Genomic DNA, 27,869 nt, shown 5'->3' with positions numbered 1-27,869 from the left:
TTTGCAGCTTTCCCAACACAAACTGCACAGAGGCAGGCTAGCAGGGCAGGTTGCTGCAGCCAGCCTCTCCTTTGGGGACTGCTGTTTGGAGCAGGAGTGCCTGGAGGGGCTCCTCTGCCCTGGGCACTGGCCCCATCCAGCATGGTGGGGAAGCCTGAGCCAGGAGAGGCTTGACCTTCCTGCCAAAGTGGGTGCATACAGATAGGGAGCAGTGAGGGGGGCTTGTTTTCCTTTTCATATTGTGTCCACAGGCTTTTGCTGTACTGAGGAGCCAGGTCTTTAAGTGAAGCAACAGAGATGGCTCCTCCAAACCTCAGGCCCCTGTTCTGACTTGGGCTGACTCATGCTGGTGCTCCCAAGGATGCTTGCTCTCGCCCGGGCTGCTGGTGCTTGATTTCTGAGTCTTCCAATGCAGGTTTGTACTCAATAACCAGACAGGCAGAAGCCTTAGAGGGTTTGTGCCAACTTTTATTTTATTATCTGATTTGGAAATGGGATTTGGAGAAGGGAAGGGAAGGAGATGTGCAAGGGGAAGCTGATTGTTGCAAAAGAAGATGTTCACTGGCAAAGGTGTTCCTGTCTGGCTAGAAATGACTGAAGCAGTAACGCATGACAGGCAGGATGCCACCTTGGTGGAAGTGCTTGCTTTACAGGGTTTTTGGTTTTAAGGTCTACTTTGTAGGTTATTTCACGTACAAAACAAAAAAGCATGTTTTAGTGTCTATATATGTATTTGTGTATATATAAATATGAGAGAGATATATATACACACACACATTTTATATCCTTACAACTCCCAGTACCTAAAGGCTTCAAGTCTGAAGGGCCATGTGTATATAGGCAGTATAAAGAGAGATGCCAATCAACTGAGACAAGACTTTCCTTACTGGCTGAATGATAAATAAGTGGGCAAGACAACTTTAACTGAAATCTCACATGTATACAGGGAAAAGGGGTCAGCCACGCACTGAATGGCAGCCCCTGTGTTGCCCTGTCCCTGGTTGTTCCCTGAAGGGGTGGCATCTGGCTGACCCTACTGTCCTAGGGATTTGGAGAGCTTACCCCTGCGGGGCTTGGAGGGGCAGATTGGAACACTTTTGTTTCTGTTTGCTGTGGGTCAGGCATCCCGCATGTCAGGGCTCCTATTTCCCCATAGGGCTTCCAGTAGACTGTTTTGGTTTCTTTACCATGAAGGAGGAGGTTCGGTGGGCAAGAAGGAAAGGAGTCAGGGAGGGGAAAGACAGTCAAAATTCACCATACGATAGTTAGACAAATCTTCATAGAGGTCCATCTGCCTGCTTGCCGCTTGTGCGCGCGCTCTCTCTCGCTCTCTTGTGATCACTCTCATTCTCTGCAGGATGTACGCTGTTGTAGGGCTAAAGGTCTCCTTTTGTCAGGCTAAGGTCAAGTTCCTGGTTGGCGGAGGGCAGCCCTTCATACAGGCCTGTCCACGGCATATTGGCAAGGGCTCAGATTGGAAGCTGCCGTCTGCACCGTCGGGTAGGTGAAGTTAGCGTGCTGCTTGGCCTTCAGCCGCAGGCTGGCCAGGCTGGAGTTGCATGTGTCCCTGTACATGTAGGGGCTGGCTGTGGAGGCGTAAGGACAGGCACTGGATGAGACAGCAGAGTTGAGGCTTGGGCTGTTCAGGTTGTTGATGTTTCCCAGGTTGTTGAGGCTGGAGGCCGGTACTCCGGTCACTGCGGAAGGGACCATGGATGAAGGCATGGTCATTGAGGCAATGGAGCTGGGTGGGGAGAACATGGGCTGGGAGGAGAGGGGACTGACGTTCATGGAGTTGAAAAATGGGAAGCTCTTGGCTGAGAGTGGGCTGGTGGCAAGCCCCTTGGTGGCCCAGTTGTTGTAAGAATAACTGGAATACATGTCATCGTAAGGCTGCATCAGTCCGTTGAACTGGGCTCCGAAGCTGTTCTTGCACAGTTCGGCCTGTTGGTTCCTCTCCCGTTTCCTCCACTTAGCTCTGCGGTTTTTGAACCAGACCTGCAAGAGAGAGGGGGAGGGGATGGGAATCGCTCTGGGCTGTCCCTGGAAGGGGCCTTGCCCCCATCTCTTTGGCCAGCAAGGTGGGAGCTGTTGAAGGGCTGGGGATGCTTCCAGGGAGCTGTGAGGCCAAGCGTCAGGAAAGGGTTGCAGCAAGACATCTGGGCTAAAGAGTCATCTCCCAGTCAGAATCCCCACCTAGATCAAAACCTAACTACTGCCATTTTATAATGCACAGAATAACCCACCTCACTCAACAAATGCATGCCCTTTACACAGGGAAGGGGAGGAAAATACTTGCTGTATTTCCAAGTGACCACAGCCCAGGAGGAAGGGTTGGGGTTGTGTGACTTGGGAGCAAAGTATTTGGGGGATGTGGCTTGAGAGCTGCTGAGTGGAGGAAATAACCTCTCTTGTTTTGACTTCACCTCAGGACCAGCTTGGGGTGGGGTCTTAGAAGTCTGTCTTCTAACAGTAAAATCTGTTAGTGTTGGAGGGACTCAAACAATATAACTTCCTAGAGCATGGAAGCTGCTGGAAGGCTATTCATGGGGCTGCTAACTCATATTTCTAGTAGCAGAGAGAAGCTCTCGTTCCAGCTGGAGCCCTGCCATGCTATGCCTGTGACTGCACAGTGGTTTGGGAACCCCAAAGAGTGCTCTCCAGCAAGGCTGAGGCTGAGGGACAATGGCACTGCAACAAAGGGGTCTGCCAGGTCAGGGCAGACAGCTGGTGGGGCTCTGTTAGGCAGAGCCTGGGCTTTGCATCTCCCTGTGTTACTGCAAGGTGGCACTGGAAGGGGAAGGCACCACCAGCATGGGGTGTGTGTGTGGCTGGATGTGTCAAATCTTGGGTGTAGAGCCTGGTGAGGTGTTTTCAAGACAGGGAAATTTTCTAGTGCCCCTAATTCCTTCCTTGGTTAGGGGACAGCTTGGTGACTTGTATCACGGCTGGCTTTCTCCCCACAAGCTCAGGCCCAGGAAGGTGGGAGGGCTGCAGTCCTACCCGGACTCGTGCCTCTGTCAGGTTGGTCCAGACTGCAATCTCCTCCCTGGTGCTCATGTCTGGGTAACGGTTTCTCTGAAAAGTGGCTTCCAACTCCTGGAGCTGCTGGCTGGTGAAGTGTGTCCTCTGTCTCCGCTGCTTCTTCTTGAGCGAGCCGTCTTCAGGGTTGGAGTCGTCTGTCTGGTTTTGCTGGGACTTCTCAGTGTCTGTGAGAAACAGAAAGATGGGAGAGATCCACTGAGTTAACTCTTGAGCTTGGAAGCATTCAGGGAGCCCATCCTTGGGGCAAACAGTGCATGTTCACTGGGGTCCCCCTCCCCTGTGGTCACCAGCAGCTCCAGCTGCAGTGGTCCCATCTCCTTCCCTCACCCTTGCAAGCAGGCACCTACCCTGCACCAAAACCAATTGCCCTTCGATGCATCACAGTTTGCCCTTGTTTAACTGCTGTAATGGATGGCAGCTTCCAAGTGACTGGATTTGAATTTTCTAAACTTCCAATCTCTGGTTTTCATTTGTCACCGTTAAGATTGGTGATAGTGGCAGAACTTACCCAGGCCAGCGGTTTCCTACTGCGCTTAAAACTCCCTGCCTTAGTGCCCTTTAGAAAAACGGAACAGAAATTGCTACTTACGACACAGTCAAAGATCCAGTAGTGTTTTTATGGACAAATGAAGGGAAAGGGCAAACTGTCAATGATATAGCAAGCTGAGGCTCTTAATTTAACTAAATCTGAGGAGCACAAATTTTTATCCTTCCTCTCTTCATATTCTTCTAACTTAAGTGCACATATTTTTATTTTTAAAAAATAGGAAAAGGCCTATCTTAAACCTTACCATGAAGTACTCCAGCATCTCCCCGTCCTTCCGCCCCTGTCCTCCTCCTCCCTCAGAGATCCCTCTCCTAGAGGCAGCATCTTTCATTTTGTTGCCCCTTAAATGAACATCTTAAACACTCTCCAGTGTTCACACTGGTATCTAACTGAAAAGTACAGCTAAGCCTCCTCCTAGGTGTTAAGTCCAGGCCTTAATGCTGAGCTTTGAGCTGCCATGGCTAGAGGTGGACAACCTCCTGGGGCTGTTGGTACTCTGCAAACAGGGGCAGAATGCAAATATAAATAAATATCATCATCAAAAGAATATTTCACGTTTGACCACTTGTACACTCTATGGAGGACAACTACGGGGAAGAAAGCTACAGGTCCTATTTAATTCTGTTGGGAGTCAAGACCAGTCACCATGGAAGAAAATTATTCCTGTGAAAATAATTTCTGATGTTCACTACCTCCTTCCTCTGATCTAGAAGCAAGGTGAAGCAGTTCCAACTGAAAATCAGGTTTTCAGCAGGGAGGAGAGGTGTTCTTTTACAGTGGAAAATACTTAGCTAAACTAAGTAGAAATTCTTGCAAACAGTTGCTAAAGTGTTGCATCTGGGAGAATAACCTTTAAAAAAATCCAAGCACCACTGAGATTCAGATTAAAAGGACTTTTTGCTTGGTTGTGTTTAAGTGGCAGCTAGCTTAGAAGGCTTCAAAGTCCAGAAAAAATCCTAACATGGAAGGTGTCTTGTACAGCCCCTTTAAAAAGGAGGGAGGCAAGAAAACGGTAACCTGGAATACAGCTGGGTGAGGAAAAAAGGGTTCCTCAAGTCAGATGGATGTCTTCTAGAAAAATTCCCCAAAAAAGCTAAATGGAAAAGAGAGAACCTAAGAGAGGGGCTGAAAAGCGTCAGAGCCCTGACAGAGAAACAACTCTGCTGCTGGGCAGTGCTGTACCCAACAGCAGGTGCTTTAATGGAGCCTGGCCCTGGGAGACACTCCTGTCCCAGGAGCCTGGTGCCACTACCCTGTTCCTGAGATGGTGTGCTAATTCAGAAACCTCTCCCTGCTGTTCCTAGGAAAACCCTCCTTTCACCTGCCTTCCTCCAAAGGGAGTAATGCGGGAGAGGCACTCTTTCTTCATGGAAGAAAGCCTGGGTGTGTTCAGAAAAGGCTTGTCTCTATGGGTATGCGCTGCATTGACTGAAGCAACATGGGCTCCCCACCAACTGCCTCCATTTGTGGCATGTTTAATGTGATCCACCAGCAGGAAAGCTAATGCAAGGAGAGCGAGCTGGCTATTGCTCACAACAGCAGAGTGCAAGCTGGTTCTGCTGAGCAGGAAGTTGTTGTCTCCTGTTCCCAGTGCCAGGACCAGCTCATGTTTCCATCCATGGTGTACTCGCGTGAGAACTTTCCCGGTGTACTCCTGAAAGGAAGGAAGCTATAAGATCTGAAAAGTGGAACAGTAGGATCCAGCTGTGGTTTCATGCTCTCCTTGTTCCCATGAGCATCTTCATGTGGGGATCCCACATTCAGTAGAACTCTTGGAAGCATGCTTTTAATGTGGTTCTTGACAAGGAGATAAATCTGATTCCTCTAGCTCAGTGCTCTCAGTATTGGAAGCGGGAGATTCCCACATTATTCATCACTAAAACAGATTGCAAGGGGAGTGATGCCACCATGTCATAGCTAGTTATTAGGAATGGCTCAGTACAGACGAAGGGACAACATTTGGTTTGTTTGTTCATCTGCTGAGTCTGGGTTAATTAAGAGTCTGATGCATACAGGGGATATGTTCCCACAGGAGCCCCTGACAAATGTGGATTTCTGAAGGGGCTGCTGCCAAACAGGAGACTGTGCCCTAATCAGGAAGTCCTGCTCAAAACTGCTCTTCATGCAGAAAGAAACTATACCAAGACAGGAGGAGAATGAAGGAGCGGTACCACTGGCTTATAGGCTGCATCTGGGTGGAAGAGCTCAGCAAGTATCTTGCTTTGGTATTTGTCTTCTTTACGCCTTCTGCTGTAGAATTTGCCATAAATTTTGTGGAGTCCAAGGAGATGTAGGAATCTTGACTTTGAGCCTGAAAAAAATCTCTGCAGCTACATGTTCCTCTTATTGTCCTTTCCATTTCCATACCTGCTACCTGTGGCTTTTCCTGAACATGGCTTATAAGAAGCGTCATCCCCATTTCTGCTTCTTTCTAGGCAGGGGAAAAGTGCCCTCTGCAAATGGTGCAGAGCTTGGGCGTTGCAGTGGGAACCAAAAGCATGGCTACACAGGGAAACAAGGGACTCGACATCATCTTCATCTTTGCTCTCCCCCTGACCTGTGCTGCCTGATGAAACCTAACAGAAGGGAGTGTCACAAACTATGCCATGCTATCAGAGGACATGGCATCTCTGAGAACTGAGCCCGGACAATCAAGGTTTGTGTTCCCTTCCTCAGGATCTCTTACTCTGCGGATGAAGGAAGTAGCGCTCAGGAGGAGTAGGGAGGCTGCTTTCTTGAAGAGAGGCAAGAAGTGCCAGAAGATCAGCCCTGCCCCATCCCAGGCAGCCCTTGGTGGCACACTCTGCTCTGCCTGACACGGTGATGTTTGGCTGACATCTGCCTCTCTAGTGCAAATGCACAAGCTGTCAGCCTCTGCGTGCAGGTAGCGCTGGCAAACGCTCACCTCCCAGAGCCATTTTATTTGTAGACCATTTAAGACAGTGGGGAGTGACGTAGCCAGGCACCCAGCGTTTATTGTCAACCCAAAATAGGTTGTGGAATACATCTCGTGCACGTTTGCCCACTCAATGAAACGACTGTGGTCATAGCTGGAATTAGCTGCTCAAGCCTAACGGAAAAAAAAGTCAGCTCCTAAATTGGCAGTTCTGCGGCGTGCCAGGGTGGGCTTGATCGGGAAGGCCACTTGAATGGAGACGACTGCCGTGCATCCAAAGCAGCTGACGAGAAGCCACTGAGCTTGGGGATGTGCCCAACTAAGGTACGTGTGCAGTGGGGAATTCAGCGGGTGGATTCTCTGACCATAGTTATCCCACCATAACTCCCTTCACAATACTTACTCTGAGGAATTTTAATCCGCATCATTATGCTTATTAGCTTTTGCACGTGAGTGAGCCTGGAGGCTCTACGTGGGGAGCAGCAGGTTGTCCCCAGCCCTTGTCTGCCCTCACTGGCAGGGGCAGCTTTGCATTGTCCTGCCATATCCAGAGCAACAAGGGATGGAGCAGTCACAAGACAGAGCCAAAATCCAGGAGAAGACATGGCATTTGGTAGCTGATTTCTGAGCAAGTGTGAATGGCGATGTTTCTTCTTCAGAGCCTGATAAAGAATGTGGTAGGCTTGGGGTTTCTTCAGCCCTTGGGAGTGGTCAGATGCACCTCCTTGGGACAGGAGGAGCCCATGTGGAGCCTTGCACCAAGGCACAGGCTTTTTCAATTAAAACAGGGGCAAGACAGTATTTCTTTTCCTCCTTACTGCCTGAACCTGCAAAGTTCAACCTAAGGCTAACCTGTAGCATGGGAAATTTCAACCTAAGCAATTTAAACAGAATTAAAAAAAGGGGGCAGTTTAGAGCTAGGTGTAGTCTTCTGTGCCTTGGATGAGACTTCCTGTGTTGTGTGGAGAGCTTTCCTGTTTTGGGGACCTGGCTTATGCAAATACAATAAAATCTTGGTTGGGCAGTGACCCAGCTTGCCTGGCTCCTGCTTGCCATGGGTTGTGCCCCCTCTCAGTGGTGGCTTCCTGCAGCTGGGGCCAGGCAACCCCATCACCAGGATGGTGCTCTCACCTTCCTGATGGCTGTCATTGTGATATGCACCCCTATGCCCTCTTGCTGGGGTGGCCGTGCTGCCACAGCACTGTGCTGGCTCATGGTACAAGAGGAAGCTCAGCACTTCCCCGGGAGCACTGCAGCCAGTTCCTGCAAGCCACTGGTCACTTGGATCCACCTGCAAGGACAGGTCAGGGCCTCTCTTGCATCTTGAGCCTTGCACTCACCACTGTGGTCCTGCCCTTTGCAGCTGTGCTCGTGTTGAGGGGTTCCAGAGTCCGAGAGAGACAAGGCTGGGCTGCGAGCCTCCGCGTCTGCCAGCAGGTTGAAATCCATGAGGCAGGGATGGGTGGCAGAGGAGGAGGTATCTGAAAAAGCAGCAGACACAGGGTGATTAGGGAGATGAATCTGTGTGACCTCACTCCACCCCCTCTGGGAAGGACTTGCCAACCCTTGAGGAAAGGTCTAGGAAAAGCAAAGGATCCCTGTGTGATCCTTGGACTCCTCTGAGTTTCCTGGCTGGAAAATGGACATGCCAGGCTTTCTGCTGAGCTTCCCTATAAATCAAAGATCATCTAGTGACACTTCTATTTGCAGCCTTCAGAGAAAGAGCCTCCAATTTATAGGTGACATTCAGACCGAAATAGCAACACCAGGAGCATGCTGTGTAACTGAGATCTGAGGAAGTGGTTCTGGGCCAGCCAAGGGCTGTTAGCACCTTTCCCAGACATCCCGCCTCTCTCATCCTCCTTGTCCAGCTTCCCTCCTCTTTCTCCCTCGCTTCTCCATAAGCCAGTCAAGCCCAAGTAAAACTGAACAGAGAGCACTAACACAGATGCACACGCACACATCCCAAAACAAAAGCACTCCTGTGCATGGCACTGATGGGAAGGCATGTCTGCCTACACAGCCGATGCTGCAAGCAGGGACCTGGATAGTGCAAGTGGACGTCTTTGGGGTACATAAGGACCCCTGGAGCCTGAATTAACATAGGAATTGCATTACACACCCTTGGGTTGCCTGGGTGTGAGTGATCCTGGCTGCAGCAACAGCTCACTTGCAGCTTTAGGTCATCCTGGCTGAAGACTCCCCATGTCCCCTCAAATGACTGTCCTGTGCCTGTGAGCCACCTCCTCTGACTAAAAGCATCCCATCTGGTAAACTGGCAATGCTGCTTCCTGCAACTGCAGGCACTGCTGGGACTCCTCTACCACCTCTTTCCATACCTCTCTGTCCCAGGATCAATTATTTTCACGATGCTCTTCCTCGGGGCACCACATCTTCCACCTGTATTGCCCAGAAGAGCTTGGCTAAGAGCACCACTTTATTCTGTACCACACTGGGTGCTCATGAAGAGGCAGTCATGAAGCAGTAAATGCACCAAACCCAGCCACATCACTTGGAAAGGTGAGCTGACCCTGTGTTAGCTCTTAATCTGAGTTTCGGATCGTAACCCTGTTTGTATGCAGGATGATGCATTGCCACCAATGCGGGGGTAATGGTTTCTGAAGGCTGGACTGCTTTGAGGGGACCATAGCAGTTCATGAAACTCTGGTTGGTCAAGCGAATACCTCACCTTCACAGCTAGGGAGCCTCTTGCTCTAAAACATAACAGCAGCTGATGCACCGTGCCAGGATCTAGAGCCCCTAGGTTTAAGGGCATTTGGGGCTTCCAAACTGCAGGTAGAGGTCAGTTGTGAAGACTGGATTCTAGTTGGTGAAGGATTGCCTGGCCATTCAAATCCATGCGTGTCAGGGAGGGAGCCTGCTGAAGGCAGTATTTCAACAGGACTGCACCAGCGTTTAGACATGTAAACAAGAGATTAATCGCATAGCTGTTGCACCTCCTTTGGAGGTGGATGACAGTGACTAAGAATGTATTTTCAGAGCTGTCTAAAACCTCCTGTCAGTCTGAGTAGGGCTGCCGCCAGGGCCCTTGGCAAGGCTGACCTGCATACCTGCAGTGTGCTTCCCAGGCTGTGGTGAGAAGGCAGAGAGCCATTTCTAATAGTTATCCACCTGGTTTCTGCAGCAGATCTCACTCGCAAAACCCCCAGCAGTTTCCCTCACTCTCCCCTTCACTTGACCTCCATCCCCTGCCTTTCCTGGGTGCTGACGAATCTGTCTCGACACCAACCTCAATCAGCACTCTCTGAAAACAGCATCTAATGAAGGGACCTGGTGCTTGTTTCCCAGACCTTTGCCTCGCTCTGGGTTTCTCCTTGCCTGTTGGAGAGAAGTGGCAGCGGTTCCATCTTTGCTGTGAGGCTGGTTTCCATTTCCACCTCTCAGTGAGCCTGACCTTTGATGTCTGCTGGCTGTGCAAGCTCCTGGCAGCAGCAGGGCACAGCCCTGTTGCTTTTTGCCATGTGTACATACACGAAGTGATGTGACAGGGGCTGTGTTTTCTTTAATACCTTTGCATGGAGTAGGGGGAGTCCATCTGCTGCTGATATTGCCATGGCTTTTAGCATTACTCTCGGAATTATGCAGAAACGCGCAGTGAATTAATTCCATGGATTAAGTCTTGATTAAGATGTGTGTCACTTTGCTGTCTCAGAATTTATTAAGAGCCCTTCTTGAGGCGGCGGCAGATGGAATTTCTGCCCAATGTTTGTAGATGATAATTTCCCCTCTTCTACAGCCATTTGCATATGATTGCATCTGTCAAGCACAATTTCCTCTCTTCTAGGGCTTGACTCTGTACTGGACCAGATTTAAGGAGGAATTCAGATTCCTGCCTTGCTGTAACTGAAGGACAGTGTCCTCTTGCACAGGGTCCTGTTTGCTTTGAGAATCTTTTTGCACATCTTTCATTGCTTTCATCTGTGCAAACTAGAGTGGAGATGGGAAAACCACAGGGAAGTATTTTACAGCTGGTTCCATGGGTGTAAGTTGCAATACAAGGTACAAGGCTCAGGGGAACCCAGTCCCAGTATTGAAAATTTATGCCCCATCCCAAACTGTACCAGTGCAGTAGTTACGGGGCTGATCCAAGCCACCAGGTGCAACATAGCATGCTTGGCCTGCCTCAGATATGCAGTGGGCACCTAGATTAAAGCTGGTTTTAAAGTGTGGCCCATATTCAAGTTGAAACTGGGACTTGTGGCTCAGAACAAGTTTGCTTTTCGAACCGCTATAGGTATTATTCTAGATTATAAAGCCCTTTTGGATTTAATTAAAGGAGCTTTCTTCCACATTGGCTAGATTTCACTGTAAGCAGAGACATTAAGAAAGTCAACGCTAAACCTTCATGGCATTTCTACTAAGTTGTTTGCCTGCTGGGGAGTTACTGAAATTGGCACCTCAAAAATGTCTTTAGACAAAATTTATGATATTCTTCTCACTCTCTTTTAGCATAAAAGAATGGTTTTTTTTTTTTTTTTAGGGACAGCCTCTGTACTAGCAACATGCAGCAGGGCTTGTTCGGAGGTCTCAGTTTTGTAAAACACCTTCCATTGATGTACGTAATTGCTCCCAAGATAAAGGTTCATAAATGTGTAACAAGCACACCTTTTCTTCCAGTAGCTACTCATGTGCATCCTCTCTCTGGCTCCTGTGGAACACTGCTGGCAGCTGCCTGAGCAGGGCCCCTCCAGCCGGATTTGGAGCTGTTGTCCCTGCTCCATGGGCATGGTGGAGGGAGGGCAGGGGAAGAGAGCATGCATCAGTCCCAGGCTGCCCAAGCCAGGGTCATTGGGGCAGGAGGAGGAGGGCAACCTTGTTTACCCAAAAAGAGCATGTGAGGGTCCCTGTGACCTCTCTCCTGGTTCTCAGTAACATGCTGCTCCATCACCCGGGAGCAAAGATGCCTTTGCTTTGTTGTTTGGGGTTTTTTTTGTTTTTGGTTGGTTGGTTGGTTGGTTGGTGGTTTTTTTTTTTTTTGGCGGGGGGGGGAGGTAGGGGCGAGAAGGAAACATAAAGGGTGACTGTGAGCCAAGGAAGGTTAATTATAGTGGTGCCTTTTGCGATGTGGATGTTGCCTGCTAAGAGCTGCCTTCAGATTGACAAGTGTGTGCTGCTCAACTCCCTGCACTACCATTAGGGAGCAGGCTACCTCCTGAACCTGCTTTGGCAGGTTGATCTGGAGGGGAAAAGCTGCCTCTTGGGTGGTTTTGATGTTTGACTTCCCATGGGGATGAAGGGGTGCTTCAGCAGGGACCTGATGCTTGGGGTCCCTAGGCAGCAGCACATGCACCACTGGGGACGCGCAGGCAGGAGGGAAGCCCAGCTGGCTGGCATCCCTCTAGCAGATTGGTAGAGCCACATGGACCTGTGAGCTTCCCCCACTGCCTCTGGGCAGGGCCACAGTAACTGCAGCCTCTCCTTGGGATTGCTGATCTCCACAAAGGATTCAGGGTTGTTCCTTAGGCTGAAAGGTGCTCTGCAAACAGTTGGGAGGGCAGTGTCTTGTCTTTCTTCCATCCCCTGAGGTGAAGGTATGATGTTATGCTAGATGTCTTAGGGTCAGAGCTGTCTCTTCCTGTCTCATCAATCCCAGAAGTCAGACTGCTGGGAGTAACTAGATTCCCGATGGAGTCTGGCTGATTGCTTCACTCCTCTCACATTCATGTTCCCCGTGTGCTGGCTTACTTTTAGCAGAGAAAAACATCTGGGACTCTAACTATATTTTCAGGAAGATGATCTGCCTCTCTACTTTGGTCTCTAGGAGGGGCTGAGCTAAGGTGGAACAGCCCGACTCCTCCTCTGCCCCATGTCAAAGGGGAAGGGGCTGAGGCTGCACCTGTGCCCTCCTGTAAAGGCATTTTGTTCTCCGGATACATGCGTTTGTTCGGGGGATGGTGCCATCAGAGAGCCTGCGGGATGGGATTTCAAGTACCACAGCCTGCACAGCACATGAATCGCACAGCAACCCGAGAGCCAGGCTCTCTTTGCCAGCCAACATGAGTACTGCCTGCAAGGGGCTCTTTCCCTGAATCTAGAAAGCAAAAATGATGGTACGTAAGACAAGAGTTAATCTTTGTTTCCTCAAGACTATAGAAATACAACTATGGGGAGACCAGGGTCACTCACTGCTAAACGTCTCAGTGTAGCTTTAAGTCTCTAATCTTAATGGAATTGCAGCAGGAACCAAGAGTGACCATTAATCACTGGAAGATAAACAGCAGCAGCCAGCCGGTGACCCAGAGCACAGAGCCATTACAGGACAGGAGAGCAAGCTGCCTGCCTCCAAAAACTTCGTGCTGTACACAACCCCAGGCTGGCTGAGCTGTGCTTTTGGGCGCACATTCAGAAGTGGATCATCGACCTCCAGCAAGGGCTGAGTCACAGGTTATAATAAACTTTATTTCTCCATTTAGTCCTTGCAGATAGGCATTAACACCTGAGCTCCAGCGCTGCGTGGTTTCATAGCGATGTGTGCTGCTTTGAAGCCTGGAACGTGGTTTGGGTTTGTTGTTTTTTTTTTTTTTTTTTTTTTTTTCTCCCATCAGTAGGAATTGCCAAAGCTCCCTGAGGTGCTTAGTATCTTATCGCTGTGAGAGCAAGTTGCCCGAGTTGGCTGGCACTGCCCCCTCCGTGTGGTGTGGGCTGCAAGAGCATCTCTGGCAGTGCGTGGTGCCATGCTAACTGCAGCAACTGAGGCGCTTGCTGCTGGCCTTCCCACCCGCAGCCAGTGGCACAGGCTGGCTTTCTAAGGAAGGCGTCCAGGCTGTTTTCACTCTCTTCTCTTTTTGTGCATGGCTCCACAGAGAAGTTCCTGATAACACGAGGCAGGGAGAGGATGGGGAGATAAGGTGCTGTTGCTGACTTGGCTTATGATGTAGGTATAACCACTTGACTGCTCTGGGATTTCATCCTTCATCTCAGAAATGATGTTAATGAGCCAATCTGAGATGGTAGAGGCAATGAAGAAAAATTCCTTTAAGTGCTTCCAGATCCTCAGATAAGAGGTGATAGGGAAATGCCCAGCCTTGCTGGACACTGCCTAATGCATTCCTTGGGGGCTGGCGGCAGCCTCCAAGGTGAGAGCAAGCCCCTCGCTTCTTCTACTTTGACAGGAGCCTCCAGCTGCCACGGAGGGTGATGGCTGAAACCTCGGCTCTGGGCAGCAGAGAGTTAATAAATCGCCTGTATTCCGGAGGATTATCACAATGGAAAAGTCCCAAGGATTGACAGCTCCATACCCATGTCCACAGCAAAAAAAGCCCACAATGGAATGTGTCCTGTTCGCTTATTTGATGGGCCGCACCATGCCCCTGCGCCGGGGAAGCATCCTGATGTAACCATGCCCTGTACATAACGGATCATCCTCCCCAGTGGGTGCAGCTGCACCCCCAAACCAGACTGGTGCAGACCCAGCTGAGCTAAAGCATGCGGGTCTGCAGAGACGGGGCAATGTGCTTGGGCTTGGCTTAAAACAAGCTATTTGCATCAGTACCTTTAAAACCCAGTGCGGTCCTTAGCCTGCCCGGATAATTTTGGAAATATTGTCCAAAATCTGGAAATGAAGAGCTAATTCTAACACAGAAGGAAAGTCCTGGCAGACTTTCTGCGAAGTTCTTTTTTCCTAAACTGAATGTTCATACTTCTTCCATTCTCATAAGCACTGCACTGCAGGTCTTGCCATGTCCAGCCAGGTTTGTGGTATCCCTTGGATGCTCTGCCTCAGTGAGGCTTTCAGCACCTTGGCTCCATCGGCCAGGGCTGGGACTTTCTTTCTGACAGACTATGCAGTTATATTAATAAATCCATGCTTTTTATGGCTTATTTTGTTTGTTAGGCATCTGGAACAAAATAAATCAGCAAAAGCTCAGTTTTGCCCAAACAAAGCGTGATTGCACAGAGGTGATGGTGAGGTGAGGCTCCACAGTGTAGGAGTGCAGGGAGTGAGAGCCTGGTCTGCAATTACAGGGAAAGAAAAGTCCTTCAGGGAAATTAATCCCTGTGTTTTGGGGAAGGAATAAAAGAGACTGATTTCAGTAAGAAATTCTGCCTGTGAGAATCTCACAACTGAAACAAAGGACCTGACAACACAGAGAGCCAGCATTGGCCTGGCCCGGCCATACTGACCTGGCTCATCTTTGTTTGGTCCCACAGCCCCGGCGGGCTGGCTTCAAAGTGACCCGTGCCAGCACTGTGGGATCTGCCTGCATCTGCACAGGAGAAGTAGCTGCACAGCCACAGCATATGAGGGACCATGACCTCCCCTTGCACCCCCAAACTGAGCAGAGGCGGAGCTGGGAGCAAGACAAGACAGTTGTAAACCAGTGTCTGTGGGGGGAGAGGCACAGGCAGCCTGCCTGCAGCTCGGGGGCCAGACACGCGCTGCTCGCACAGCAGCAAAGGGCAGCAGGGCCTGGCATCAGCAGATCAGTATGTGTTGCTGTATTTATTTGGGTGATTGTATGAATTTGACTAATTATTCCGGCAGTCAAAGGAAACTGGCCCGATTCCCATGGGGGCTGTGCTCGCAGCAGCATGGTAGGGTCATTTCTGTATCTCTGTGGCCGTAAAGTTGGCCCATTTTAGGGAGGCTCAGATAGTGAGATCAAGGACAGGAGCTCTATGACTCCAGCTGCTGTTAGGAGTTTTGTATGCAGATAGAGAGCTGCAGATGACTCAAGATGTTAGTGAAGATGTAAATGATTCTCACAATTAGTAAACAAGCTCAAGAAAGCCCCTAATCAAGTGGGTGATGCAGAGGGTTGAAGGTCAGGAATGATCCCGCCATGCCGTCGGCACGTCACACCCTTACAGCTGGCTGACCTCGGTGCACTGTAGAGCTGCCCACATCCACCATGCATCAGCATTTCTGCTAGAAATCCTTTCTGGAGAAGTTTGACTTGATCATAAACATTTGTTCTGTGACAAAACTTGGCAAAACTGGCACCTAGAAAGAAGCTTTTTTTTGGAGGGGTGGTGCTGGATCATTGTATTGAAACAACCTGGTGGAGCCCAGAGGGTTGCAGGGCTGCAATGGGAAAAGTAGCAACTGCTAAGGGTGCTGTGACAGCCACACCAGCCACCACGGCCAACCAGCTGCTCTGCTGGTTAAGACCACGAGAGCCCAGAAGCGGCTGGCTCGCTCCGAGGGATGCGTTGTCTCACAGTGCAAACCCACAGCGCTGGAGGGAGCTGATGTCTGCTGTGCCTGGCTGTAAGGTTTCCTGATGATTTATCTTTCCCCCCCCAATAATTTATATTTAAATTTTTTTTAAAAGCTCTCTGGCAGGAAAACCCTTGCAGGATGCAGGCTGCCATGAATAAAACAAACGGATGATCTCAGCCCACAGTATCCCTCCCCTCTTCGTTGGGATACTGCGGCTGGTAGGGCTGGGGCAGGGGGAGGGTGGCTCTGGGAGGGATGCTGGAGCTTGCTCCCCCCGTTCCGGCTTTATGGACCTTGCAACAAGCCCTGAAGGTCAGCCTGTTTACCCAGACATTGTTTGAAGGGGGCTGACAGAGGCAATCAGCCCTCCCCACTGCAAACACTGCTGGGTCTGATCCTGCAGCATTTTGCAAGCAGCCTGTGCTGTCAGGATCGGGCCCACAGCTCGCCTGGTTTTCATGCCATGTGCGAAGGGTTAAATTGTGCATATTGGGGGCAACGAGGAGGAGCGGTGGGTGGGCAAGCAGGGAGGGCTGGCAGCCCTCTGTCCCCACAGCTTCTTGCCCAGGTGCCCTGTTGGGGGCCGTGGCAAACTGCCCCATGTCCCTAAAGTTGGGGGCACAATAGACATCAGAAACAGCAAAGCAAGAGGTTTGAATTTCAGGATCCTGAAATGCACTGTGCTGCCCAAGGACTGTGTATAAAGTCTTTTTTTTTTTTTCTTTCTTTTCTTCTTTTTTCCTCCCCCCCCCCCCCCCCAATCCTTACTTTTTCCATCTGCTAGAGGCTGCATCCCATGCGGAGCCTTGGGAGGTAGGCAGTTTGGGTGGGTAGGAAAGCAAGCTGCAGAGTCCTAATTACTCATCCAGTCTGGCCCTCCGGCAATCCCATCAAAGCAGTCCAGAGAGAAAAGGAATGGGGCAGAGGGAAGTGAGTAGTCTCAAAACACTGCCGCTTGGGGTCACATCACCTCCCTTCAACCTCCCTGCCAGCCTGCCTGCTCTGGGGACGGGGACCTTACACCCAGAAATAGCAGCAAACCCCACCTGCAGCTCCAGGGCAGTGGGAATGACCTCCTCAGCCTCCCACCATGGCCTGGAACTAGAGGCATATCTGAGCTCAACCACTCAGTTTTTTTAAACACCATTATTAAAACACACCCAGCACAAATTAAGCTGCAAAACCCTTTTAAACAGGACACAAAAGTGCATATTGTTTGTCACTTTGGAATTTCTCCCTGGTTAGGTATGGATCCATACCCAGACTGACCTTTATGGCTCCATTAATTTAGCTTAGAGATGTAGATTTTATTTCTTTAATCATTCTGGTATATCCAGTCCTCTCAAAAGTCTTTCTTATTTTATTCTGGAGAAAAACTTCCATTAATTTACTTTAAAAAAAATAACCTTGCAATAAATGCATACAAAAAAACCCCAAACACCCCACCACCAAACCAACCCCAACTTGTAGAACTGGAAGCTGGGATATTGTGGCACCAAAAATAAAACTGATGGAACAAAAAGGGAATTTCATGTGGTTTTCATTGTCAAGTCTAAGCTCAGAAACAAACAGGAAATAAAAATGGCTAAAACAAAAGAGATTGCTTTTAAAGTGTGTTCAAATCTAAGTGGGGAGCTGCTTTATTTGGGAGGGATTCTCTGTTTATTTGTTTTTCAGAAAGGGGAGTAAATAAGAATGTCCGCACACAGGTCAACTTGATTTACAGTTAAATCCTCATGCTTTTCAATGGTCATTCATAATAAGCTTTTTAAAGAAAATTAGACTTGCATAAGTGGCAGCAGTAGAAGGGAGAGAAAAGGCAATGGGGGGGTGTGCTTCTGCTTGAAATGAGGTTGGGGCGGCAGAAGCAATTAAGAGTAAGACAGGCGAAAGTAACTGCAAACTCTCCTGTCGTTCTTTTTATTTCATCTTTGTCCTATTTCAGTTTTTGCAGGCAGCTCTGCAGGTGCTGAGCCTTCCAGCCCACACCATCCCACTGAAGCTTCCCAAGTAGCAAATAAATGCGTTTATTTAATAAGAGCAGTCTGCAGGATCAGAGCTATGTGAAGAGCAGCATACATGCTCAGTTCTGCAGACCGAAGCATTTCTTAAGCTCTCAAATTTGGGATTGTGGAATTTGTTTGATAGGGGTTTACAAACTGGTCTCTCAGTAACAGTAGCTCTGATGGTGATTTTGAAGGGTTAATTTAATGCAGGCAGGACCCAGCTCCCCACATCAGCCAAGATCCCCAGCAGCTACAGCCCTGTTAATGCATCTCTGAACACTCTGAACAGTTGAAAAATCTGATGGACAAAATTAATAACAGCTTCTGCAAAATTAGCTCTCGTTTCCCTCCTCTTTTGCACTAGATAACAGAGTGTAAATGTTTATTTCCTGGTGGAGCTGCAGTTTGGAAGAGAGCGAAGAGCATCAGATTGAGGGTCAAGAAACAGAAGTGGCATTTCTGGCTGAGATCAGATCAGGTAATTCTACCAGCAATCAGTTTCTCCCCTACACAACAGGGATATTTCCCTTCATGCCAAAGCATCCATAGATCCACCTATGGAAAGGCTAGGTAGCTCCTGAGGAGAGACATTGTAAGGTGCAGCTCTTCAGAAATAAGGGTTCTGAGCCTGAACTTGTACCCTGCAAATCAGCAGGAAATCTCCTGCTCAGTGCGCAGAGGATTGGCCCTCTTCCCGAATCTGCTGGGCAATACTCTGACACCAGTGGGGAGGGAAGCCGGGGAATTTCCTTGCTTGCTCCCCATCTCTTGTTAAAGCCTAATAATAACAAACATTTCTCAGCTTCTGCTCAGCTAGATCTCCTAGTCCCTTCCTGAAAACAACTTTTAGTATTTAATTGTTGCTGAAAAACAGCAGATCCATTGCTGACCATCCCACGGGAATTTGTGGCTTTGGCCAGGCTGTTGTACCTGTCCTCCTCCAGGGTCAGAGGGAGACAAGGTTTTGAAGCAAATCCTCTCCCACAGAAGCAACCCCCTCGGCAGAGAGTCCTGCCCCAGTCCCTTATGTTGCCAAGCCTCCAGGAACAGCCTGTGGACTCCCTTAAATGCCCCAAGGAAGCCCAGAGCTAATAACCAGCTTCATTCAATTCCTAGTCACATTATTATCCAATCTGCCAGAGGCATTAATATTCAGAGGTGAGGCGGGAGGAGGGCAGGGGTGCTGGTGAGGGGGAGCGGCACACAAAGGGGAGGAAGGGAAGCGTGGCGGGCTGGCCTCAGAAATCATCTTTCTCCAGCCGTCTGAAACCCCAGCCCATTTCAGCCGGGTGTTGACTAGAAAGGGTTTTTCCTGCGGCCTCAGCACTAACTTCAATGCCAGTTGGTGAAGGCTGTCTCCTTGCCAACAGCAAATGCCCGGGCTTGGCACGGCTCAGTGCCCTCAGCCCCAACAGCCCACAGCAAGAGGGAGAGCTTTGCCCCCTCTGCCATCAGGCCCTAAGTAAATAGCAATCTCCCCTTTTCAAACTGCCAGATAATCACTCAGCCTGCTTGGAGGTGCCACAGCCTCTCATTTCTGACCCTGCTCCCTCCATGGCTGGCCCCGCAGTCTCATCCCGCTGCCTTCCCAACGCAGGGCACACAGCATGAAACCACTGGTTCTCCCCATGTGGGATTTCGTTCCTAGCCCAGGTACCTCCCCTGTCCCCAGAGCGGTGACACATGTGCCAGGTCACGAGACAGATCTTATGTCCCCAGCTCATCTCATCTTCCTTTTGGAGCGGTCTCCTAGATCGGGTTTCTGGCTTTTTCTTTTTGGCAGTCTCCAAAGTCAGCCTCACCTCTCAATCTCAAGGTTTTGGGTAGCATCTGACAGAGAGCGAAGGTGCCACTCTTTTTTGCCAACTCTCCATAGGGTACGTTACGTTAACAAATACTTTTGCAATCCAGTCACAATTTACAGATCTATTAATTGCCTGAATTAAGCCCTTGTAGAAATGTAATAGATATTAAGTGAGGCTTGCAACGGTTTGTCTGCCAGAGAGAGATACTGTGTTTTTTAAACCAGTGCCTTGGACAGGAGACAACTCAGGAATATAGGTGGGCTTTCATGGAGAGAGCCTGGGCTGCAGGTCACACAAACCCAGTAACAGCAGGAAAAACACCACCCTCGCCCAGACCCCTCTCCAGGCTGTTGGTGAAAGACATCTCCCTGTGAGGACTCCCAGTAAGGAATACCAGACATGGTGCGACTGTTTGCTAATGAAAAAAAATCAAACCTTGCTCTGTTTCTGTGGACATGTGTGGAGACTGAAAGCAGCTACCATGCTATGCTGGCCCCTCAGGAGCCAGCAGGCAGCTCTTTGTCCCTCACAGCAAGGGCACCATTGAAGCCCACGCAAACACCCATCCCTCCAGCTCACCAAGGGGCTGGGAGGGAGTGCAGGAAGCCAGGGTGCCCCTGATCCCACTGCCAAGAAGGTGTTTCTTTCCCTGCCTTTGGAAGGTGGGACGGGAACAGGCGTGATGCTCCTGAAAGGCACCTTCCCAAGCTGTGGCATTTAGCATCTCCTGAAATTGCAGAGGGGATAGAGCCATTTCTTCTCTAGCATCCTCCAGGCCACGGGCCAGGCGTGGAGGACCCAAAAGCTTGTCTGGGTGATGCCAAATTCCCCTCTTTGCCTTAAGCACTAGCCTCCACTTAGAAAGTGCATGGATCACGGGCCCATCGGTCAGGGGGCTGCCTCCCTCTAAAGCGAGGGAACGGGGAGGCAGCTGAGGGGTTGGTTTTGAGTCCTGCACCACCAATGTGAAGCCCCAGCCGGGTGCGGTGACTGGGGACACCGCGTCCCGGGGTTCTGCGGCATCGCGCCCGCCTGCGGCCACCCCCGCGAAGCCGAGCTCTGCATCTCACAACCCGCCGCGCCGACTGGGAAAGGCGTGCGGAGCTCCGGGAGCTCCGGCCGGGGCACTGCTACCCCGAGCTGCCCGGCCCCGGCGGTGGGGGGGCTCCACCGACCCCCGTCAGCGCCTCTGCAGGGCTCTGGCGCTGACGGCGGAGGGGGGGGGGGGGGGGGGGGGAAGCCAGCCCCCTCCCAGCCCGTCCCCTCAGCTGTCCAGCCGCGGGGGCGCCGGGAGAGGGGCCGACAGGTGTGCCCCGTTCGGCGGCACCGGGCCCGCCGTCTCCCCCCCGCCCCGGGCCCCGCCGCCGTCCGTCCCGTCCCCCCACCCCGAGCGGAGCGCGGGCGTCGGCCCCCGCCAGAGCTCCAGCCAGCCGGGGCGAAGTTGTCCCTCTCTCCTGCTCCGAGGAGGAGAACGAGGGGAAGGACGCGGGGGTGCCGCGCTGGCGGGCTAGCCCTTCCCCCGGGGCCATACTCGTTGAGCGGGGAATAGCCGGGGGAGCGGCCAGTACCGGGCTCCGTCGGCCGTCCGGGCTTCCCGGGCACCCGGCGGGATGGAGGGGCGCTGGTTTGCACCCGTACCCCCGGCGCCGGGGAGGCGCTGGAGCCCGTACAAGCGCCCGGAGGTTTGATAGCCGGCTCTGCCCGCAGCCTGCCGGCGCCGGGCGGCCCCTCTCCGCCGGGGAGGTTCGGAGCTCCCGGCGGAGCCGCCGCGGGGGTCGGCGCTCCCCCCGCTCCTTCACCCGCACCCTGGCCAGGTCTGTTATTCCCGGTCGGGTGCCCGGGGGCCCCGGCCGCCGGGGCGCAGCAGCCAGCGACGTCCCGGGGCAGGTTCGCCCCGTCCGCGGGGGCCGGCTCGCCCTCTCCCTGGCGCTGCAGGGAGGTCGGCTCTGCTGTAAACAGGAGCCAGCCCGTTACATAAATATCATTTATCCAACTGTCCAAAAGCCGTCGGGCTGCTTTCCTTTTCCCCGGCGAAGTCTCCCCGCCTCTGCTCCCCGGGCCCTTCTCCCCCGGACGCTGCAGACAGCTGAGCCGCAGCCCGCAGCGCCGTTATTTACAGCGAGCCCCGGCTAATTTAAACAGCCCCTGCCCCACTCGCCTGAGTGGAAAATGACTAAGTTTAGCAACGGCGAGAGGCTCCGGCAGCGCCGGCCGGGAGGGGCCCACGGCGGCCCCGAGGGGGCGGCCGGTCTGCGGCACCCCGGCGGCGGCGGGCACGGGGCCGCCGGCCCTGCAAGGGCAGAGCGGGGAGTCGCCGTGACCCGCCGCCGGGCGGGCAGCGGTCCCGGCAGCGCCGGGCGGGCTTCTCCGCCGCACACGGCCCCGGGGCCCCTTCGGGATGGCTGGGCAGGGCCCGATCCGTCCGTTCTCCCCCTGCATCTGGCTGCAGCCCCTTGCCCCGCGGGAGCGGCGGAAAGCGGGCCCCGGGTGGGAGCGGGGCTGCCCCCACGCTGCCAGGCAGACAACAGAGCCGCTCCGCCGGGGATGCTCTTACCCTGGACCAGCGCCGGAAGGGTTGCGGCCGGCCGGCACCGCAAGCCCGGGCTGGCACCGAGGGGCTCATGGGGAAAGAAGGGGGGAACCCCGCCCAGAACGCCGGGGACGGAGGGGCACTTACAGCGGCTCCAGATGCGGGCTCGGCTGGGCGGCCTTAATCCTGAGAGAGGGGCGAAGCTGGCCCCCGCCCCGCGTCCCGGGCTGCTCTGCCGCTGTCAGAAAGTAAATTCCCCCGGCTCCCCGAGCACTCTGTGCCTCGCTGCCGGCCCGCGGCTCACGGGGAGGGCGAAGGCGGAGGGCGCCGGCCGACTGCCTCCCATTCACCCTGGCCATTCACTTTATGGCGGGCGGCCGGCGCCCCCCGCCAGCTGCACCGGGCGCCCCGCTCCCGCCCGCCCCATTCCAGCTGCGCGCCCGCCGCTGCCCGCCCCGTCCAGCACCGCCCGCCCCTGCCCCGCCCCCCTCCCCGCCCCTCGCCCCGCCCCTCGCCCCCACTGTCCAATCGCTCCGCGCCTCATTTACATCCCGCCGCACCCCGGTCCCCGGACTCGCCGAGGAGGGCGGTAGGCCCCGCCCCCGCCGTGCTGGCCCCGCCCCCGTCCCACCGCCCCCGGGCCGCCGGCTCCGCCGCGCCGGGGCAGGGGGAGCGGCGGGCGGGGGCATCTCCCGGGCGCGGGGGGTCCCTGCTCTGCCAGCCCTGAGCGCACAGAGGGGGTGTCCGTGTATATCTCTACATAGGTGTACGTACACTCACATATTGTTGTTACCGCTGCCGTTACCGCCGCCTGCGCGCGTTGCTCAACCGCTTGGCGATCCGGTGCCCCGGAGCCCGTGCTCTGGGCATCCGCTCCGCTCAGCACCGGCGCGGCGAGCCTGTTCGGGCTTTACAGTTAGAACCACCAGCCAGGCAGAGTTTTCTGGGGGGGATCCAAGCCCGCAGTCGGCTGACGGAAGCTTTCCCCTGCAGGATGGGGCAATAGTTGCAAGAGATGCTAATTGCGGCTAATTACTGCACGTGCTGTTGCGGCTCACGGCCGTACCGAGAAGCGCTTCTCTGGCAACACCGTGCCGCTTTTCCCGGGACACGGGGGCTGTGCGGGAACACCGCGCTCCCGCCCGCTGACGGCTCTCCGGGAGCTCGCACGCTGCCTGCAGTTTAGGCTCCACGCTGGCTCCTGCCGAAGTTCATGGCAAAATCCTGGTGCAGCCGTGCAGGGTGCGACCCCTCCCTGAAACGCCCCGATGGTGGTCCCGGCTACAGCAAGCCTTGGACGTGTTTGCACACACATTTCGCTCCAAGCAGACACGTCCCCTCTCGCCCAGTGCCCACAGGGAGAGAGGTTTGCAGAACTCGGGCTTAGCCTCTCCATCCTGCCCTGGGATGCCTCAGCCCAGGGGAGAGGTTTATCCCTGCCGGGCTCTTACAGAGTTGGATGTGTGATTCTACAGTCTGATTTTCTTGAGGTCATTTTCATGTCAACCTGCTCTCCGATTTATGATGCCAAAGGTCACCCTCAAGCTCTTCCACTGACATGTTTTAGAGATTAGGAAATAATGTTGTGAGAGTAGGAGTGAATTTTAACCCTGGGTGATTTACGAATCATATTTAGGGAGCCTGCTAAATGCATAACGTGGCATATAGATATGTAGGGGAAGATAAATGCACGTGAAGAAGCACGGGATGTAAAGAGAGGTTAAGTAGACCCAGGCATTATGGATTACAGTTCAAAACCATGTTAATTCAGTAGAAACATGGAGAGTTTAAAAGGAGTCAGAATGTTGACACACTTATGAGAAATTACTGTATTTTTTTAATGGTAGTAAACTGAGGTTTGTGTTTGCCTTACTGCTTTTTTGCCTGCCAAAAAATGACAGCAAGCTAGACCACATCTTTTTCCAGCCCATATTTTAATCCATCCCAGCATAGGCTTGTCTCCATTAAGAGAAGCAGACACAGTAGAGCAGCACTAGCACTTTCCACGGGGCAGTCTGTCTCTATCACTACATGCTGCAGCGAGGCTGAAAACCCCACTCAAGGTCTGCAGCAGTGAAGGGACCATATTTTGGATCACCTCCCTCTCCCTCCAAACCTTTCACCATCAGTAGACTGCAGCAAATACAGTTAGTGCTTATGCTTTCAAGTAATAATGAAACAATGGTATTTTTAGCTATTTCTCTTGGGCAACTGGAAATACAAACCAGCATTATGTCACAAGCTTGTTCTCTGTGGAGTGCAGTGTGAAGACTTTTGGATTAGACCATCCAAAGATCTGCACTAGGAGTCTTTCATTAGGACAACCTTGGTGCAACTACCGGACTGACCCCTGAAGGGTCTTTCCAAGAGGGAGTGCTCTGGTGTTTGTTGTTGAAATGTAGTAGCAGATCTTGCTGGTTAGTGCCAAGACTTCCTAGCTGTGCTACATCTTGTCATGCCAGCTGGAGAAATCACTGCTGGGGAAGAGACCAAGAACTTTACCTGGGTCCAGGAGACAGATGTTACTGTTTTATATCAAGTAAAAATGAAAAAAAAAAAATGCAAAAGCAAACTAATCTCAGAGTGAACCTGACTCACATCTTGGCAGAGAGATGGAATATGCAAAAGGAGGGAATTACTCAGCATCTTAGACATACTTCATTTTTCACCAGCCGGGAAGAGCATGTTCTCAGAGAAAACCCTGTCTCTGTCCCAGGCAAACCTGGTCCTCACACTGGATGAGTCCACTGCTCTTGGAGAGCGGCAGAGTTGTTGATTGTTGATCATGGTTTCCATCTTTTTGTCTTTGATCTTTTAGCTATGCTGGGTCCATGCCATCAAATGCCTTGAAGATCAGGACTCAGGCTTGAATTTGGCTTGGCTTTCAAGCCAAAAGGTGGCCTAGGAAGTGGAGGGTAAGTTTGATGTGATTGTGGTAGCCAGGGCTCCCACTGCAGCATGCTCTTCTGGTTGGCATTTGCCAAGTGCTGTGGGCTTCATGCCCAGGTGTATCACGTAGCTGTAGTCTAGCCAAGAGATGACGAAGATATGACTAACTGAGCCCAGGTTGCTCCTGCCAAAAAGGCATGGCTTGCCTCAGCCAAGAAGAGACAATGGAAAACATTACATCGGGAGAGTTTCACGTCACTGGGAAGCGCAGGAGTGTTCCTGAGGCTTGGGCTAAGTAGAACAGCTGGCAGGGTATTTTAGCCTAAGGAGGCTGCTCTGCAGCTTCAATATTGTACTTTGTATAGTTTCCAGAGAAGGGTTTTAATGTTTTTGAGTATCTCAGTTTAGCTCTGTTGCTTCAGTTGCAGGTCCTGGCCCAAGTGCAGATTGCACCAGATGCAGCACATCAGTTTTCCTTTGGAGAGCCTTCAGCTGGCTTTGGGCTAGCCTCTACCTGAGCCCGCCCTGGAAAGGAGCAGCTGCTCAGAACCACTGTGTTCAGCATTCAGTAGCAGTTTTGGGATGCTCAGCTCTGAGGAGAGTGGCTGCAAATAGTTTCTAGCTGTGACAACTGCTTGTAACTTCTGAGCCAACTCCTTCCTTCTGCCCCTTTTCTGGAGACCTTACTAAGCCTCTGAGAAGTAGCAAAAGTCTCCAAGAGGAGGGGATAGAAGTTCAGCCTCTCTCAGACTATTTAACTTGCTGGAAAATTTCTGTGTTGCATGTGCCCATGGGTCTGATATCTGGGCTCTGTGGATAACCATGAACTGGCAGGGGCTGAGCAAGAGTAACAGACCGTGCAAAGTTGGTCCTGTCCATTGGAGCAGACTGCAGAGGTGGAGGTGGTTGGCAACATGGGTTTGTGATAGTCTCATCAAAGTCTTGTGGGGAGCTGGCTATTACACTGGCAATCTGGACCCAAATGAAAGCAGCTGGAGTGCCCCATGGAGACACTGCTATTTGCAAGGAGCTGGCTGCTCAGGTGTCTCAGATGAAAGCAGGTGAGCTGACCAGGTACCTGGGCAAGACCTGAGGGGATGACTATGAGTGAATTTGCAGCCCCTCCATATGCTCTTTGTGGGCTGAGGAGGAATATTCAAGACAGAAATTCTGCTGAAAAGCTGCATCTTTGCAGTGAGGATAAAGCCCAGATTTCCTGACCAGAAAGCAGGAACCTGAGGGATTTGCACAGACTGTGCTTGCCTGATTTTTGGTTTAATTTTACCACAATGTGTGTAAGAACTAGTGCATTATTTTGGGAATAAAGGGACAAGGGACTGTCCTGTGTCCTGGTCCTACACCTGGATCCTTTGGTGCAAACAGGGTGCTCCAACTTGCCCACATATGGTCTGTACACAGCTGTGCACCGCTCTGGCAAAGGGCTGCTGGATCAGGCAGTCCAGGCAATCCAGGTTTCCCTGCTGCTGCCGAGCTGGGGGCGTTGGTGCCGCACTGTCACATCAGCAGGATTTTCTGTGTGGCCAGGGCGGTGCTGGGCTGTCTGAGGGCTGACTAACGCAGTGCTGTAGTGCATGTGAGTGAACTCTCTCCAGGCAGTGCGGGGCTGTACCGTATTGTTTTTCTCTCCAGACAATGCAGTGCTGTATTGTAAGTAAAAATGCAAAGCACATTGCAATGTTTGCTCTTTATTAATGCACTAAGACGCATTTGGGTGAAGCAGAAGGCTCCTGGCTGGCTCGGTTTCAAGCTTCGTGACAGGCTTCCATAAATAACACCATAGCAGGGTCCGATTCACCAGATCAGACTGGGTGGGAGCCTGAGCTGTGCAGCTGGCATTGGAAGGGTCAAGAAGGCATGGAGAGGGCTCCAGCCCCTTCCCTGGCAGAGCAGACAGGCTTGGCTGACCTGGGCTGAGCTGCGCTGTGTGCAATGGCCAAGCCAGCACCCAAACCCCGCTTCGCTGAGCAGTGAGCAAATGGACTCAGTGGCAATGACGAACTCCTGTGAATTTCCAAATGGCTGGCAGATACCAAAGGGGCTTTAGCAGCTGCTGGAGCAGGGAAGAAGGGAAGGAGAAAGCACTAGCAACTAATCCACTTGTTCTGCAAACCTTCACTCATCGCTTAAGTGACCTTTGCAATCTCTCTGCACTAGGTAAGTATTTGACCACCTGTTTTATAGCTGAGGAACTCAAACTAAAAACTGCATGTATCATGGCTGCAGAAGAGGCTGGCGTGATATGTTTTGCTTCTGAGCCCATGGTCAGGCCACTGGAACATGCTGTTTCTTGTTCCATTTTAGGGCTGCATATGTGCAGCTTATGTGGCTGCCTAATGTAATTACAGCTTAAACTTCCAACTCCGAAGACTTCCTACAAGTTACCAGGTAAAGTCCAGCTGAAGCAGGTCCCCTGGCCTCCAGCTGTCTGAGCTGGGAGATAACAGCAGTTTCAGTCTAAGAAACATTAATTCTTGATGAGGCAATACTCGGGCAGCTATTTACGTGGAGAGGGAAGGATACGGTGACCACCATTTCCAGAGCGTCCCATCCCACAACACCCTCTCTGAAGGTCGTGCCCTCAAGAGAGGGACATCTTTTAAGGTGGTGTTGGAAGTCAGCCTCAGATTTGGGTTTGGCTGGTCAGAGAAGAGTTCTGTTGCACATTCCCTTGGGCCTTTGTTGGAGAATGTCACTCCTTTAGTCACGCTACAGCAGATGAAGTTGTTATTAGGGCAGCGAATGAGTATTTTTTGACCCTTTCACTCTTCCTTCACCTTTATTTGTTTTCCCTACAGAGCGAGCGTAACATTTTGGGGTAGTTGCTGCTTTGGCCACTCTAACACCTGTCAGAACAGATCCTCAGGCTGTCCTGGCTGCAGATGCTAGTGCTATAGAACTGTTAGGTAGCTGCAGGGACCTTCTGTCCTCTGCCTCAAATTCAATGGG

The 27,869-nt window shown here is 52.0% G+C and overlaps 1 protein-coding gene across 1 annotated transcript; it reads right to left on the bottom strand.

Moving 5' to 3' along the window:
* Positions 1-447: 447 nt before the first annotated feature.
* On the bottom strand, positions 448-22,380 carry PITX3 (paired like homeodomain 3). Its single transcript, XM_032982178.2, has 4 exons — positions 22,161-22,380; positions 7,829-7,969; positions 3,004-3,209; positions 448-1,998 (listed from the first exon to the last, which is right to left on the bottom strand). The coding sequence occupies exons 2-4, from the start codon at positions 7,935-7,937 to the stop codon at positions 1,435-1,437; spliced, it is 879 nt and encodes a 292-aa protein (XP_032838069.1). The 5' UTR covers positions 7,938-7,969; positions 22,161-22,380; the 3' UTR covers positions 448-1,434.
* Between the last annotated feature and the right edge of the window lie 5,489 nt (positions 22,381-27,869).

This window comes from Tyto alba, unplaced genomic scaffold, assembly GCF_018691265.1.
Source record: "Tyto alba isolate M040663 unplaced genomic scaffold, T.alba_DEE_v4.0 Super-Scaffold_1, whole genome shotgun sequence".
Taxonomy (NCBI): domain Eukaryota; kingdom Metazoa; phylum Chordata; class Aves; order Strigiformes; family Tytonidae; genus Tyto; species Tyto alba.
The sequence above is the reverse complement of the archived record's forward strand: the minus strand, read 5'-3'. Positions and strand labels throughout refer to the sequence as shown.

Excerpts from the sequence above, each read along its gene's own strand:
- PITX3 (XM_032982178.2), bottom strand. The coding sequence starts at position 7,937 with ATGGATTTCAACCTGCTGGCAGACGCGGAGGCTCGCAGCCCAGCCTTG. Across the intron at positions 3,210-7,828 it reads CAAAGGGCAGGACCACAGTG|ACACTGAGAAGTCCCAGCAA; the intron begins GTGAGTGCAAGG and ends TGTTTCTCACAG. Across the intron at positions 1,999-3,003 it reads TGACAGAGGCACGAGTCCGG|GTCTGGTTCAAAAACCGCAG; the intron begins GTAGGACTGCAG and ends TCTCTCTTGCAG.